The sequence below is a fragment of the Mauremys mutica genome, chromosome 15 (assembly GCF_020497125.1).
Source record: "Mauremys mutica isolate MM-2020 ecotype Southern chromosome 15, ASM2049712v1, whole genome shotgun sequence".
Classification (NCBI taxonomy): Eukaryota; Metazoa; Chordata; order Testudines; family Geoemydidae; genus Mauremys; species Mauremys mutica.
In genome coordinates, this window is record NC_059086.1 from 27,857,574 (window position 1) to 27,872,958 (window position 15,385).

The 15,385-nt window shown below is 47.8% G+C and overlaps 1 protein-coding gene across 1 annotated transcript in view; it reads left to right on the forward strand.

Moving 5' to 3' along the window:
• Positions 1 to 4,554: 4,554 nt before the first annotated feature.
• LOC123350470 (butyrophilin subfamily 3 member A1-like) overlaps positions 4,555 to 15,385 on the forward strand; it is a 34,601-nt gene continuing 23,770 nt past the window's right edge. The window contains exons 1-3 of the mRNA XM_044989087.1: positions 4,555 to 4,624; positions 7,418 to 7,765; positions 8,794 to 9,078. Of these exons, the coding sequence (XP_044845022.1) occupies positions 4,555 to 4,624; positions 7,418 to 7,765; positions 8,794 to 9,078 (703 nt within the window). The remainder of the gene's footprint in view (positions 4,625 to 7,417; positions 7,766 to 8,793; positions 9,079 to 15,385) is intronic.

Consider the following 15,385-nt stretch of genomic DNA (forward strand, 5'->3'; position numbering starts at 1 on the left):
ACCTTTAGATTTTAGATTTTAAAGGATTGGCAACAGCGTGATTTGTGGGTAAGATCTCCTTTGTATATTGACCTGGGTCTGGGGCTTGATTCTTTGGGATCTTTTACTGGGGTGTTGGTTTTCATAAATATTCATCCCCAGGACGAATGGCACTGGTTGTGATACTGGGAAACTGGAGTGTCTAAGGGAATTGCTTGTGTGACGTGTGGTTAGCCAGTGGGGTGAGACCAAAGCCCCCTTTGTCTGGCTGGTTTTGTTTGCCTTAGAGGTGGAAAAACCCCAGCCTTGGGCTGTAACTGCCCTGTTTTAAGCGATTTGTCCTGAATTGGCACTCTCAGATGATGCCAGAACCGCATCATCACAGCCTCCCAGCCAGAGCCTGCACCTCACACCCCCTTAAAAATGGCTGCCCACAAGGGGGTAGCCAAAGAGTAACATGCAGCTCTGGAGCCACAGGTTGCTGACCCCTGAGCTATGCATATGCTTAGATGCAAGAGACCTCAACAAGGCTATAAAAAGAACATTTCAGACTGCCAACCAGAGAAGAGATTATGGCTCAATTTGTGAATGCACCATATTTCAGTATATTGGATGCATCCCCAGGATTTTGTCAGTTACAATTATTGAAGAAACCTCAAAACTCATTTAATACCCCATTTGGAAAATACAGATTTGTACATTTACCCTTTGGCATAGCTTCAGAACCAGAAGTGTACCACAGAGCCATACGTATGATCTATGAGCATATTAATGGTGTCAACACATCAGTGGATGACATCACCATCTGGGGTAAACTTTGGGAAGCCTTGGATGCAACTACAGCTACAAACTTGACACTAAATAGGGAGAAATGTGTTTTAGGGGTTGCAGAATTGACTTTTCTTGGAGATATTCTTTTGAAGGAAGGTGTAAGACCTGATGAGAGGAAGGTTTCGGCCATTGAAATGATGCCACGTCACCAGTCAAAGAAAGATGTCCAAGGGTTCCTGGAAATGGTTAATTATCTTGGAAAATTCACACCTGATCTACCTACAAAAGCAGCGGCTTTCAGGCAACTGCTAGAGAATAAAAGTGAATGGGGCTGGGGTGCAGAATAGGAGGTATCATGGGATAGTTTGAAACAACGACAACTGATACAAGAGCCAGTATGCACCAGGCAGGCCTATTCAAACTTCAGTAGATTTTTTCACAGTCTGGGTTGGGTGCAGTGATTCTATAGAAACATGAGGATTTTTGGCAACCCATGGCTTCCAAATAACTGGCTGAGGCAGAAACCAGATACACGCAGAGAGAGCTTTTAGGAATATTATTTGCCTGTGAGAGATTCAGTCAATATATTTATGGCCAGACTGCGGAACATGAAACAGACCACATGTCCCTGATAGTGTTATTTAGCAAACCGCTAAATGACTGTACCTTAATGATGATAAAGCAGCAGCAGTATGGTTTGGTTGTGACCTACATGCCCAGTAAATTCATGTTCACTGCAGATGCACTTTCCAGAATGGTGACTCCCACTATGAAATCAGAGAAGACCTTAGAGATAGAGATACAAACCTATGTAGATTTGACCGTAAAGTCAAATCCCATAGTAATTAACAGGAAACTGCAACAAATAAGAGAGGAATGGAGAAAGATGAATTGTTGTGGATCCTTAAAGTAGTAATCAAAGTGTAGCCTGAAGAAATAAGCAGTTGCTGTTCAAAGTATGAGAGACTATTGGAACTTCAGACATGAACTGACTGTGATAGGGTAATTTTCAAGGGCGGTGTGACAGGGTTGGATCTCACCACGCAGCATCTCCCACTGGTTGCCTCCAGGAATTAGCTCAGTCCAGTGGAACACCCTCTCCCGGTGGTGTCCTGCCCGCTGTCTTGCCCTTGGTTGGCATCTGAGCCCATGTTGCTCTCCAGCTCGCAGGGTCCTCTTCAGGACCACTGCCCTCCAGCAGTGCCCCTTAGTCCATCCACACCGGGAGGGAGGTTGATCAGCAGTCTTTCTATGCCCCAGCCACCATGTACAACCTGACCCCCAAAGTCTAATCTCTCCTGTCAGGGATCTGGCATAGTCTGTGATGGCCGCTCCCCACAGCCGATGGCTGAATGTACTGCAAGGGGAGGGGAAGGAGGGGACCCAGGCCTGCCCTCTACTCTGGGTCCCTGCCCAGGGACCCTCTGATAGCAGCCTTGCTGTCCTCCTCCTCTCCCCTCAGCTGTCTACTTCCCTGGGCTGCTTTCCCTATGGCCCCTTGCATCCACTAAGCCCTTCCCTTCAGGGCCTACACCCTGGCAGGCTATGGGCTAGAGCTCCCTTCTGCTCCCTGAGCCTGGCCAGCACTGTGCTGTCCACGGTGCTGGTCTCCCAGCTCTGGAGACTGATCTTTCCATGTCAAAAGCCTGGGACAGACAGCCTGCTCCTTTCCTGGGCAGCCTTTATATAGGGCCAAGCTGATCCCTGAATGGCTGTCTCCAATCTTGGCTCTGATTGGCCCCCAGTAAGCCCTTTTCTTATTGGCTGCTGGTCTGCGCAGGCACACTGGCCTGCTGCAGCCCCCTCTAGCATGGGGGTGGGGCAGACACCCCATCACAGGCAGCAAGGTTTTAATGCCAACATGCCTCTGGAAAGAAATGCTATAGAAGATCCAGGTGGGTCACTGAAGAATTGAGAAGTGCAAACAGCAAGAACAAGAGGTGGAAATTTGGCCGTGGATCAATAACATAAGAACAGCCATACTGGGTCAGACCAAAGGTCCATCTAGCCCTGTATCCTGTCTTCCAACAGTGGCCAATGCCAGGTGTAAACACAACATTACTAATGCAGTAGGAAACTGCTTTTCATTATTAAAATACAATCCAAAAATTTGCACACTGCATAGTATTAATAGTCGGCATGAAGGTAATCTTTTCCAGATATGGAATTCCAGATGAAGTAATGATCAGCTGCAATTTTCCAGTGCATATTTTAGTCAATTTTCTTTAGACTGGGATTTTAATCACAAAACATCAAATCCAAATTACCCCCAATTGAATCAACTTGTGGATTGAAACGGTCCTATAAAGACAGTAAAGAATCTTATGAAAAAGATATTTGATTGTGGGAGTGATTTTCATAAAGCTTTATTGATTTACAAAGTACAGCTCTGGAGAAAGGCTCTTCTCCAACTCAGCTATTCATGGGAAGAAGGACCAGATCTAATTTGCCAGTCACTGAAAACTTGCTGAAATCTCATGGCAATGAAATCATATGGAAGATTAAAGAAAATGAGAAGTGGAAGCAGAAATATTATTTTAAGAAAGGTCCAGTGATCTCCTATCTCTTCAGCCAGGTGATAGAGTGTGCCTGAAGAATCACATCTCTTATACTTGGGGACAAAGGGGTACCATTAAAAAGCAACTTCATCTAGGGTCTAATGTAGATCAGACAGACCAAGTGGACACATTTCCGTGTAATCGAAGGATCTAAGAGTAATCCCAGAAAGTTCCAAAACACTGACAGTAGATGTGGACTCTTGACATTTCGCAAATTATTGTTTATCATTAATGGACAAAGGAATAATGGACAATCAACAAGGGAACAACTCAGACTGTAATGAAAGGCTGATAGTGAGAAGATCAGAGAAGGAGATTAAAGGTCCTGAAAGACTTGCTAACCTGCCTGGAGAAGAAGTAATTGAGGAAAGTGAATGGTAAAGACTCAGTCCAGCGTGATGTGCTGGTAACTTAACTCTAGGTAGCTGACACCTTAGGGTTTATGGAAATGAACTAGATGGGTGGAGAATGTAATGTATGTGTTATTAGATAGTTGTTAGCTATATATACGTGTGTACAACAGCTAATAGGGAATTTTTTAGGAGGGAAGACATAGAGATCTCTTTGTGCAAGATTACAATTTAGAGCAACTCCCTCAAAAGAGTCAGTATTATAAACATAGTAATTTTGAGCTGTGTCTGGAAGCAGGATGCAGAACAGTGCACAACAGGTCACCACAGACATCCTCTAGTTTGTTTATAATCAAATTTGATTTCTTTCTCATTCACTGGTTTGTTGTTTAATGAACCCAAAATCATTACTGTGGTGCTTGGCAGAGGGGTTGGGTCCCCAGGGCTCTTCCCTCCTGTCACACACACACAGTCCCTGCTGGGTGGGGTTGGCAGGGCCCGCAGAGCAGCAAGGCTGGCAGTAAACCTTCCACTGAGCTGCCTGGGTTACCTGAGAAGTGGCCCTGCTCTGCTGCAGGCTCACCCTGCACTGGAATTGAGGGGACACCTGCACCAATGGAGAGTCAGAGAACAGACAAGGGGAGGAAATAGGGGTGGATACACGGCATGTCCCAGGGGTGGAAATTCCTAGTGCCAGGCCTGGGAGAGGCGGCAGGGCAGCCTGGGTGGGGTGAAATCCTCTCCTGTCCCTGGAGAGCTGCTCTGTCTGGGAGCAGAGTAGGTCAGATCCGATGATGGATGGTGCATGTTCCCTGCACTGCTGCCCCCTCACACAGTCTGGGGAGGTGTTAACAATCCCTGCTCTCTCCTTACAGGTCCCTTCCCGAGGTGTCCCCATGGCGATGCAGTGGTGGCTCTGTGTGTGCAGCCTGGGGATCCTCCTCCTGGCACCGTGTTTTCTCTCTGGTAACAATGTTTGAATCCCAAGTATTGCCCTCCCTGGCCCCCATGTATGCTGGCCCCTGCAGGGCTGGGTCGGGGCATCTGAGGCCCAGACCTGCCCCTCTGATCTCCTCAGTTCTGTAGAGTTAAAGAGCAGGGCCCAGGAGGCTATGGAGAGGGGATGATGTTGAGGTGACCAGGGTGTGTCCTAGCTCTGGGTGGCAGGATTGTGAGATCTTGCAGTTGCCTAGCTCCTGCTGCCCCCGAGAGAGGTTCTCAGAGCCCCCGACACTGATCCTTCCTGTACCGCCATGGGACCCGAAGGCACCATGCTGCTAGGCCTGTCCCACTGGGAACTGGATTCTCATGGCCTGCAAGGCTGAGATCTTCCCAGCTGCCTGAAAGATGGGGGTGTCAAGTTCTCATTGGGATGAATCGGAGCTGCAGCATCGGTAGCCCGGAACCTTCCAACACCATGAGTCAGGCCTCAGAAATGAGGAGATTGGCTAAAATATCATCAGATTAAAAACAAAACAAAACAAAACCCCTTTCGGGGTCTTGTTTTTCTCGTGTTGTGAGTTTTCGGTCACACTCGGGTCAGATTTTCAAAATTTTCTCTGCAACCACTAGAGCTAGAAACTGACTTTTTTTTTCAAATGAAAGCTGAGATTCTCTCAGAATCACGTCCCTCCAGGAGCTGGGGCTTTATGAAAATCACATGGTAGCCCAAGGATTGGCAACATTTGTTATCAAAATCTCCTTGCTGGCTTTCAAAATCTCATTCTTATCACTCTCCCTGTAGCCACACAGTGAGTGTCAGGTACTGCAGCTTGTCCACAGCTGCTCTACGTGACCCATGGTGGGACAGACGAGCCTGGAGACCCTTCAGACCAGTGGTTCCCAAACATGGGGCATGGTCCCGTAGAGGGGCGTAGGGGAATTTTTTTTGGGGGTGGGCAGCAGGGCTCAGGCCAGCCCCCATTGGAGATGGGGAGGGAGCTCCACCCAGTGGTGAGCTGGAGCCGGTTCGTACCGGTTCACAGGAACTGGCTGTTTAATTTAGAAGCTGGTGTAGAACCAGTTATTAAAGGGGTGGGCGGCTGGGCAAACTCTGGTCCGCGTTGTCCTGTCCGGCCCGCCTGAGCTTCCAGCTGAGAGGGTTTCCCTCCCCTCCCCTGCTTCCCCCCCTTGCAGAGCCCCAGTGCGCCGCGCCGCCGGCGCCAGCCCTCTGGGCAGCTCTGCAGCTCCTGCCACTTTGAGCAGCATGGTAAGAGGGTGGGGCTGCGAGCTCCAGCAGCTGCGCGGCATCCATACATGCTGCCCTGAGCAGCATGGTAAGGGGGCCAGGCTGGGGCAGGGAGGAGGGGTCGGATAAGTTGTAGGGAGTGGTCGGGGGGGCTGTCAGGGGACAGGGAACGGGGAGGGGGTGTTGGGTAGGCGTGGGAGTTCTGGGGGTCTGTCGGGGTGGTGGTGGATGGGGTTGGGGCAGTGAGGGGACAGGGAGCGGGGTGAGTTGGGTAGGGGGTGGGGTCCTGGGGGTGGTCAGGGGACAAGGAGCAGGGAGTTTGATGGGTTGCAGGTTCTGAGGGGGGCAGTCAGTGGCAGGACATGGGTTGGAGTTGGATGGGTGTGGGGGGTAGACAGGCACGTGGGGCTTGTTCTCACTGCGCAGTTCCCTACCAGGTCTTCGGTGGCACTTCGGTGGCGAGTGAAGGACCTGACGCCGTAATGCCGCCGAATACCTGGGACAAGTGAAGACACCCCCCCCCACCACCGAAGTGCCGCTGAGGACCCACTAGCTCCACCCAGTCCTGCTCTACTCTCAGCCCAGCTCCGATACCAGCCACAGCTCTGGGCCCTAGCCCTAGCCCAAGCCCAGCTCTGACTCCAGCCACAGCTCCAGGCCCCAGCCTTATCCCAGCTCTGGCCTCAGCTGCAGATCCACTTTGCCCCCTGCTCTGCCCCCAACCCAACTCTGCCATCATTCCCTCTCCACCCTCAGGCCAGCTTCACCTCTAGCCCCAGCTCCATTCCCACCCCCAGTTCTGTCCCAGCTGCCCCGTCAGCCCAAGCTGAGAAGGTCTTGGCCGTGCAGTAATGGAGCTGTGTGAAGAGTTTCCATTACTGGTAGGTGGGGCATGACAGGAAAAGTTTGGGCAACACTACTTCAGACACAGAAATTGTGCAGACATAAATCATGGTCAGAAGCTTAATTCCCCCCAGACACCGATCTTCAGAACGGTAACTCCCCATCTGAGCCAGTTTCTGTTTGGGTTATTGAATCCATGGAAAGGATGTGCATCGATCCAAAGGCCCATCAAAGACCCAATACCCTCAGGCCAGGCAGAAGATCTCTGAGGTGGCCTCTCAGCAGCCATTGTGGGGCTATGTGGATCTGAAACTGGTCCATCAAAGAAGTTGCTTTCACTGGGTGCCATGGGCATGTGTAGGGCATTATGAACTGGCAGGTGGCTTCCAGCTGGGGCCATCTCTTAGCAATAGAATGGGTAGGTTGCAAGACAGGCGCCTTTGGAGGAGTTTCTGAGGATTGTGGGACAACATTGGAGGACTAGTTTGTGCCAGCTGTGGTCTGGCTGCACTGCCCTGTGTCCACACTGAGAGTAACTCAGTTAAGCTACACACGACTCAATCTTGGGAACCTTCTGCTACGAGCAATACACGACTGAGGGAATTCTGTGTAGCTCAGTGACGCCATCTCCTCTCACTCACCGCGTGTCTGTACGGCTGGGCCCTGGCTCAGCGACGCCCTCTCCTCTTTCCTCTCACTCACTCTGCTCCTGGGGTTTTCTGTTCCAGCAACATTCTCCCTGCTTGGCTCCCTGCACCCCGTGGTGGGGGTAGTTGGCCGGGATGTGGTGTTACCCTGCCAGCTATCACCCCCGACCCGGCTGCCCAGCATGGACGTGCGGTGGAGGAAAATTGGATCAGGATTTATCCAAGTTCACGAGTACTCAGATGAGGGTTCCCAGGACCTGCCAGGGGAGAGTTACCAGAACCGGACGGAGCTGTTCCTGCAGGAGTTCAGCAGCGGGAACATCTCACTGAAGCTGAAACGGCTCCAAGTGGTGGATGATGGGAAATACCAGTGCTTTGTGAAGAACCCAGAATGGAGTCGCGAAGCCACCACTGAGCTACGGGTTGCAGGTGAGATGCAGCACTGGGGGATGCTCTGCCTGGGCAGCCAGAGCATCCTGTACCTTGGGGCACCCCAACACTGAGCCCAGCATGGCATTAGGGTTGTGTGCTGCAGGGAGTGGTGTGCAAGACTCAGTAAGGGGCATTTTCCCCTTGCACTCAACGCTGATCTGACTGTGGTACTACCAGGGTCAGTGCTGCATTAAACAACCTCTTTTCAATGAGATGTAAAGCTACGGCCCTCAGCTCTCATGCTCATTGTGGTGCTGTTCGAGAGAGTGGGACCTTTACCCCCATGTTCTGCCCAAATCCCAGCTCAGGTGACCGTTATATTTGGCCTCCCTGAAACTCCCCCTGAAGTTTCCAAGGGCTGAGATATTGATTTTTATTCCCTGAGTACTGACCCTGCATTCAGTGCTGATGCACAAGGGCAGTGGAAGGGAGGGTCTCTGCCCATTGAGCTCACTAAGTAATGTAGTGCCAGACAATACAGTTCAGAAACATCAAGCCCCAGGCGAGGGACCCTCCTGTGATAATGCAGAGCATAGAGGTTGTTTTAAATCATCTCCCATCTTTGGTGGCTCCTAGTCCAAAGACTCCGCAGGACACGTCTGCTTTTAGGGAGAGATTTAAATGAGGGGAGGGTGGTTGTGTGCAGCACATGGAGAGAGAAATCCAAGCACAAGGGGTGTCTTGACCTGGGGCATTGTTACCAGTGCGGGAGAAGGACACCAGAGGGGACAATATTAGGAGGGTGGCACAGGAGAAGTCGTAGGAGTGATGTAGGGAGTGTCACCATCCTCCACTTCCTGCTCTGTACTGAAGTGCAGTGATCCTGACAGCTGCTGGACTCCATCCCAATGATCTCTGTGTAGCTCTTTCACCCTGCACATTCGTCAGTGAGATTTCAGGGCACAGTGCTCTATGGAAATGCAAGACGGTATTATTTAATTTCCACAGTCATCAGGATGAGGGATCTCAAGGTGCCACCAAAGACACGATTTCCTGATACACACACTCTCTGTCTCTCTCTGCAGCTGTGGCTCCAGTGTTCATTGATGTGCTGGGTCCCCGGGGTCAGGGAATTGGGATGGCCTGTAGATCTGCAGGCTGGTTCCCCAAACCCGAACTCCAGTGGGTTGGAAAGAACTGGCAGAACCTGACAATGGAGATTGTGACCAGCGTGACTCAGGACAGGGAGAACCTGTATAGTGTTGTGAGTCACGTCACTGTCACAGAAGGGGAAGACAATGGAGACATCAGCTGCATAGTGCGGAATGGCCTGCTGGAGACTGAGCAGAGATCTGCCATTCACCTCTCAGGTGAGTTCCTTCACGGCCCTCCATGCAGAATGGGTTGTTGTTGTTAGTACTGCCTAGGGTGACCAGACAGCAAGTGTGAAAAATCAGGACAGGGGGTGGCAGATAATAGAAGCCTATATAAGAAAACAACCCAAAAGTCAGGACTGTCCCTATAAAATTGGAACATCTGGTCACCTTAGTACTGCCTAACATTGTTAAGGTTGCTAATTGTTTTGTCTGTCAGTGTTCCTGTTCTTGGAGCTCCACGGATGCTCTTGGAGCAGCATGTTATTTCAGCAGATTTCAATGTTATTCATCCGATAGAGCACAGGCTCTGTCTGGTGTTGAAGGTGCTCAGCCAGGTTTATGGTCAACAAAACATGGTACTAGTGGTTCATCGGAGTTACAGTTACACTAACATGTGTGTGCTTGGACATGGTACCTGCTCAGTCAGTGTACCAGGATGCTGCCACCTGGACTAGTACAAAGATGCCCCTTCTATGACTTCTTCTTTTATACATTGATACAAACAAGTTACTTATTTCACTCCAGACGTGGTTGATGACAACCCTTATCCATTATCCTGTCATCCCATCATTATCCTACAAGGGGTCAGTGTTTTCCTGTGCCATCTCTTAGGAAAGCGTTTACATAGTTACTTGAGAGACCTGTTGTGTTTTTGAACCATACTCTCCAGTGAGGAATGTGCTTACCTGGTGTTAGCCAATACCTAATGTGTTGTTCTTTTTCCAAGGCCCAGTCTACTCTGGTTCACAGCCTTTGGTTCACACTTTTAGTTATAGCTAGGGCTCCCGCAAGGCTTACAGGGGTCACCACGGGAGTGTGGGGCCTGAGTCACTTGAGAATTGCACTCAGCTAGGGTCTATTTCTAATACTGAGGCAGGAAATGTCCTTCTAACCTGATTTGTGGGGCCATTAGTGATGAAGATTTCTGTGATCTGGACAAACTGCCTGTCAAGAGCTGGGCTGAGTCCTATGAAATGAACTTGATATCGTTCTTGGAAGAGATAGTGTGTTTGGTTGATAAAGGTAACTGTGCTGGTATAGACTCAGGGTGTGTCTACACTAGAAACACTACAGAAGCAATGCGTTAGTGTAAACACTTACTACAGTGATAGAAGGTGTCCTTCTGTGGCTGTAATAAATCCACCTCTCTGATAGGCGGTAGCTTGGCTAATAGAAGAATTCTTCCATCTTCCTAGTTGTGTCTACACAAATTAATTTGGCTTAAATACATTGTACAGGGAGAGAAATTTTTCACAGCCCTTAACAATGTAATTAATCCAATCTAACTTTGTAGTGTAAGGTGCATGGCTTAGTTCTACATGAAACTCTAACAAAAATTAACACTGTACAAAATCAAGGTAACCCATATTAAATGGATTAAAAAGTGACTAACTGATAGATCTCAAAGTTATTTGTATGGCGAATCATCCTCCGATGGGGATGTTTCTAGTGAGGTTCCACAGGGATCTGTTCTGGGCCAATGCTATTCAATAGCTTCATCAATGAGCTGGAAGGAAATATAAAATCACTGCTGGTAAACTTTGCAGATGAAATTTTAGTTCACAAAATTGGTGGAGTGGTACATAATGATGGGGACAGGTCAGTACTACAGACTGACCTGGATTGCTTGTTAAGGTGGGTTCACACTAACAACATGCTGTTGCGGATCCACAGGACCAGTGCAATGGCCTGAGCAAAAATTCCCATTTTGTCAAACATGGCCAAATGCAAGGTCACATATCTACGAACAAAGAATATAGGTCACACTTACGGGATGGGAGACTGTATCCTGGAAAGCAGTGACTCTGAAAATGACTGCTTGCACTAAACATTAAAAAAGGTTGTAGAGCAGTTTTTAAATTAGGAGATGGGGGAAAGCCGACTGCTGCAGAGGAGCATGTGAATCGGACACAGACTTCTCTTAGGGGAGAGTCTGATGAGGATAATGTAAGGGCCGGATCAGATGATAAACAGTCACATAAAAAAGAATCTGGCACATCAGAAAAGGGCAGACAAATAAACAGGGACAAGTTTTTAAAGTGCTTGTACACAAACGCTAGAAGTATAAATAATAAGATGGGTGAACTTGAGTGCCTTGTGATAAAGGAGGCTATTGATATAATAGGCATCACAGAAACCTGGTGGACTGAGAGTAATCAATGGGACACAATCATTCCAGGGTACAAAATATATTGGAAGGACAGAACAGGTCATGCAGGGGGAGGAGTGGCACTATATGTGAAAGAAAATTTAGATTCAAATGAAGGAAAAATCTTAAGTGAATCCACATGTTCCATAGAATCTCTATGGATAGAAATGTCATGCTCTAATAAAAATATAACATTAGGGATCTATTATCGACCACCTGACCAGGACAGTAATAGTGATGATGAAATGCTAAGGGAAATTAGAGAGGCTATCAAAATTAAGAACCCAATTATAGTGGGGGATTTCAATTATCCCCATATTGACTGGGAACACTTCACTTCAGGACAAAATGCAGAGATAAAATTTCTCAATACTTTAAATGACTGTTTCATGGGGCAGCTGGTACGGGAACCAACAAGGGGAGAGGCAACTCTACATTTAATCCTGAGTGGAGCGCATGAGCTGGTCCAAGTGGTAACTATAGCAGGACCGCTTGGAAATAGTGACCATAATACAATAGCATTCAACATCCCTGTGGTGGGAAGAACACCTCAACAGCCCAACACTGTGGCATTTAATTTCAAAAGGGGGAACTATACTAAAATGAGGGGGTTAGTTAAACAAAAGATAAAAGGTACAGTGACTAAAGTGAAATCCCTGCAAGTTGCATGGGACCTTTTTAAAGACACGATAATAGAGGCTCAACTTCAATGTATACCCCAAATTAATAAACACAGTAAAAGAACTAAAAAAGAGCCACCGTGGCTTAACAACCATGTAAAAGAAGCAGTGAGAGATAAAAAGACTTCCTTTAAAAAGTGGAAGTTAAATCCTAGTGAGGCAAATAGAAAGGAGCATAAACACTGCCAACTTAAGTGCAAGAGTGTAATAAGAAAAGCCAAAGAGGAGTTTGAATAACGGCTAGCCAAAAACTCCAAAGGTAATAAAATGTTTTTTAAGTACATCAGAAGCAGGAAGCCTGCTAAACTACCAGTGGAGCCCCTTGATGATCGAAATACAAAAGGAGCGCTTAAAGACGATAAAGTCATTGCGGAGAAATTAAATGGATTCTTTCCTTCAGTCTTCACGGCTGAGGATGTTAGGGAGATTCCCAAACCAGAGCCGGCTTTTGTAGGTGACTAACCTGAGGAACTGTCACAGATTGAAGTGTCACTAGAGGAGGTTTTGGAATTAATTGATAAACTCAACATTAACAAGTCACTGGGACCAGATGGCATTCAACCAAGACTTCTGAAAGAACTGAAATGTGAAGTTGTGGAACTATTAACTAAGGTCTGTAACCTGTCCTTTAAATCGGCTTCGGTACCCAATGACTGGAAGTTAGCTAATGTAACGCCAATATTTAAAAAGGGCTCTAGAGGTGATCCCGGCAATTACAGATTGGTAAGTCTAACGTCGGTACCGGGCAAATTAGTCGAAACAATAGTTAAAAATAAAATTGTCAGACACGTAGAAAAACATAAACTGTTGAGCAATAGTCAACATGGTTTCTGTAAAGGGAAATCGTGTCTTACTAATCTATTAGAATTCTTTGAAGGGGTCAACAAACATGTGGACAAGGGGGATCCAGTGGACATAGTGTACTTAGATTTCCAGAAAGCCTTTGACAAGGTCCCTCACCAAACGCTCTTACGTAAATTAAGCTGTCATGGGATAAAAGGGAAGGTCTTTTCATGGACAGAGAACTGGTTAAAAGACAGGGAACAAAGGGTAGGAATCAATGGTAAATTCTCAGAATGAAGAGGGGTAACTAGTGGTGTTCCCCAAGGGTCAGTCCTAGGACAAATCCTATTCAATTTATTCATAAATGATCTGGAGAAAGGGGTAAACAGTGAGGTGGCAAAGTTTGCAGATGATACTAAACTACTCAAGATAGTTAAGACCAAAGCAGACTGTGAAGAACTTCAAAAAGATCTCACAAAACTAAGTGATTGGGCAACAAAATGGCAAATGAAATTTAATGTAGATAAATGTAAAGTAACGCACATTGGAAAAAATAACCCAACTATACATACAATATGATGGGGGCTAATTTAGCTACAACGAGTCAGGAAAAAGATCTTGGAGTCATCGTGGCTAGTTCTCTGAATGTCCATGCAGTGTGCAGAGGCGGTCAAAAAAGCAAACAGGATGTTAGGAATCATTAAAAAGGGGATAGAAAATAAGACTGAGAATATATTATTGCCCTTATATAAATCCATGGTACGCCCACATCTCGAATACTGTGTACAGATGTGGTCTCCTCACCTCAAAAAAGATATTCTAGCACTAGAAAAGGTTCAGAAAAGGGCAACTAAAATGATTAGGGGTTTGGAGAGGGTCCCATACGAGGAAAGATTAAAGAGGCTAGGACTTTTCAGCTTGGAAAAGAGGAGACTAAGGGGGGATATGATAGAGGTATATAAAATCATGAGTGATGTTGAGAAAGTGGATAAGGAAAAGTTATTTACTTATTCCCATAATACAATAACTAGGGGTCACCAAATGAAATTAATAGGCAGCAGGTTTAAAACCAATAAAAGGAAGTTCTTCTTCACGCAGCGCACAGTCAACTTGTGGAACTCCTTACCTGAGGAGGTTGTGAAGGCTAGGACTATAACAATGTTTAAAAGGGAACTGGATAAATTCATGGTGGCTAAGTCCATAAATGGCTATTAGCCAGGATGGGTAAAGAATGGTGTCCCTAGCCTCTGTTCGTCAGAGGATGGAGACGGATGGCAGGAGAGAGATCACTTGATCATTGCCTGTTAGGTTCACTCCCTCTGGGGCACCTGGCATTGGCTATTGTCGGTAGACAGATACTGGGCTAGATGGACCTTTGGTCTGACCCTGTACAGCCGTTCTTATGTTCTTATGTTTTTATGACTTGAACATGAGCTCCCAGATCAATGCTGGAGCTAAGATGGTGAACGCAATCCTTATATGTATATATGAAAATATTTAGCAGGGAAAAGTAGGTAAAATTACCTCTGTGCACGGTGTTCGCCAGACCAGTACTGGATACTGTGTCTTGTTCTGGTGTGCACACTTTCATATGGGAAGCTGACAAATTGGAAATTGCTCAGAAAATAACTACAAGAAAAATCAGAGAAGCAGGGCCAGCTCTAGGGTTTTTGCTGCGTCAAGCAAAAAAATTTTTTGGCTGCTCCCCCCACCATCCCTGGGCTCCCGCCCTCCCCGCTCCCCCTCCCGCCGACCCAGCACTGGGGTCTCTTTTCACACACCCCCACCTGCACCCCCTGATACCCCAGCACTGGGGTCCCCCCCAAAGTGACCTCCTTGTTCACCACAGCAATCCCCGTTTACACTTGCAGTGGGGATCAAACCGTTTCTCCTATTTTTATTTCACTTTCATATAAATCTCACCCCCACCATCTTTAGTGCTCCAAATACACATGGGAGGCATAGGGACTAACTCTCAAACCTTGTACCCGGAAAGGGATGGGGATCTAGTAAAGAGGGTTCAGGCAGAGGAGCGGGTGTGGGGGCTCTACACTGGCAGAGAAGCAGGTTGTGATGTACTCATGCAGGAAGGTGGAGGAGGAGAGGGAGTTTCAAGAGGGTTGCGGGAGAAGAAGTGCAGGGGAAGGGGGAGGTGCAAGAGAAGACGGCTGGGGGAGGGTACAAGGGGAGAGATGCAGGTAAAGGGAGGCTACAAGGGGAAGGGATGTCAGTGAAGGACGGGTACTTTATTTCTCAAGCAATTGCATAGAGGGAGAGACACAGGCATAGGACACAGGGTTTCCTCCTCCTAGGCATGTCTCTCTACAGGTAAACAATTACAGCAAGTATTTATACTTTTTGTTACATACAATAATCAGGGGCGGCTCTAGGAATCCGGCCGCCCCAAACAGGGCGGCACGCCGCAGGGGGCACGCTGCCGGTCGCCGGTCCCGTGGCTCCGGGGGACCTCTTGCAGACGTGCCTGCGGAGGGTCCGCTGGAGCCGCCTGCCGCCCTGCTGGCAAAATGTCGCCCCAAGCGCACGCTTGGCGCGCTGGGTTCTGGAGCAGGCCCCGAGTAAAAGGGGAAGGGGTACGGCAAAAGAGCGATGGGGGAAGTACAAGTGAAGAGGCTGCGAGTGGGATGTGGGGGTGCAAGGGCTGAGAGAGACAGGCGCTGACTGTTGTGTA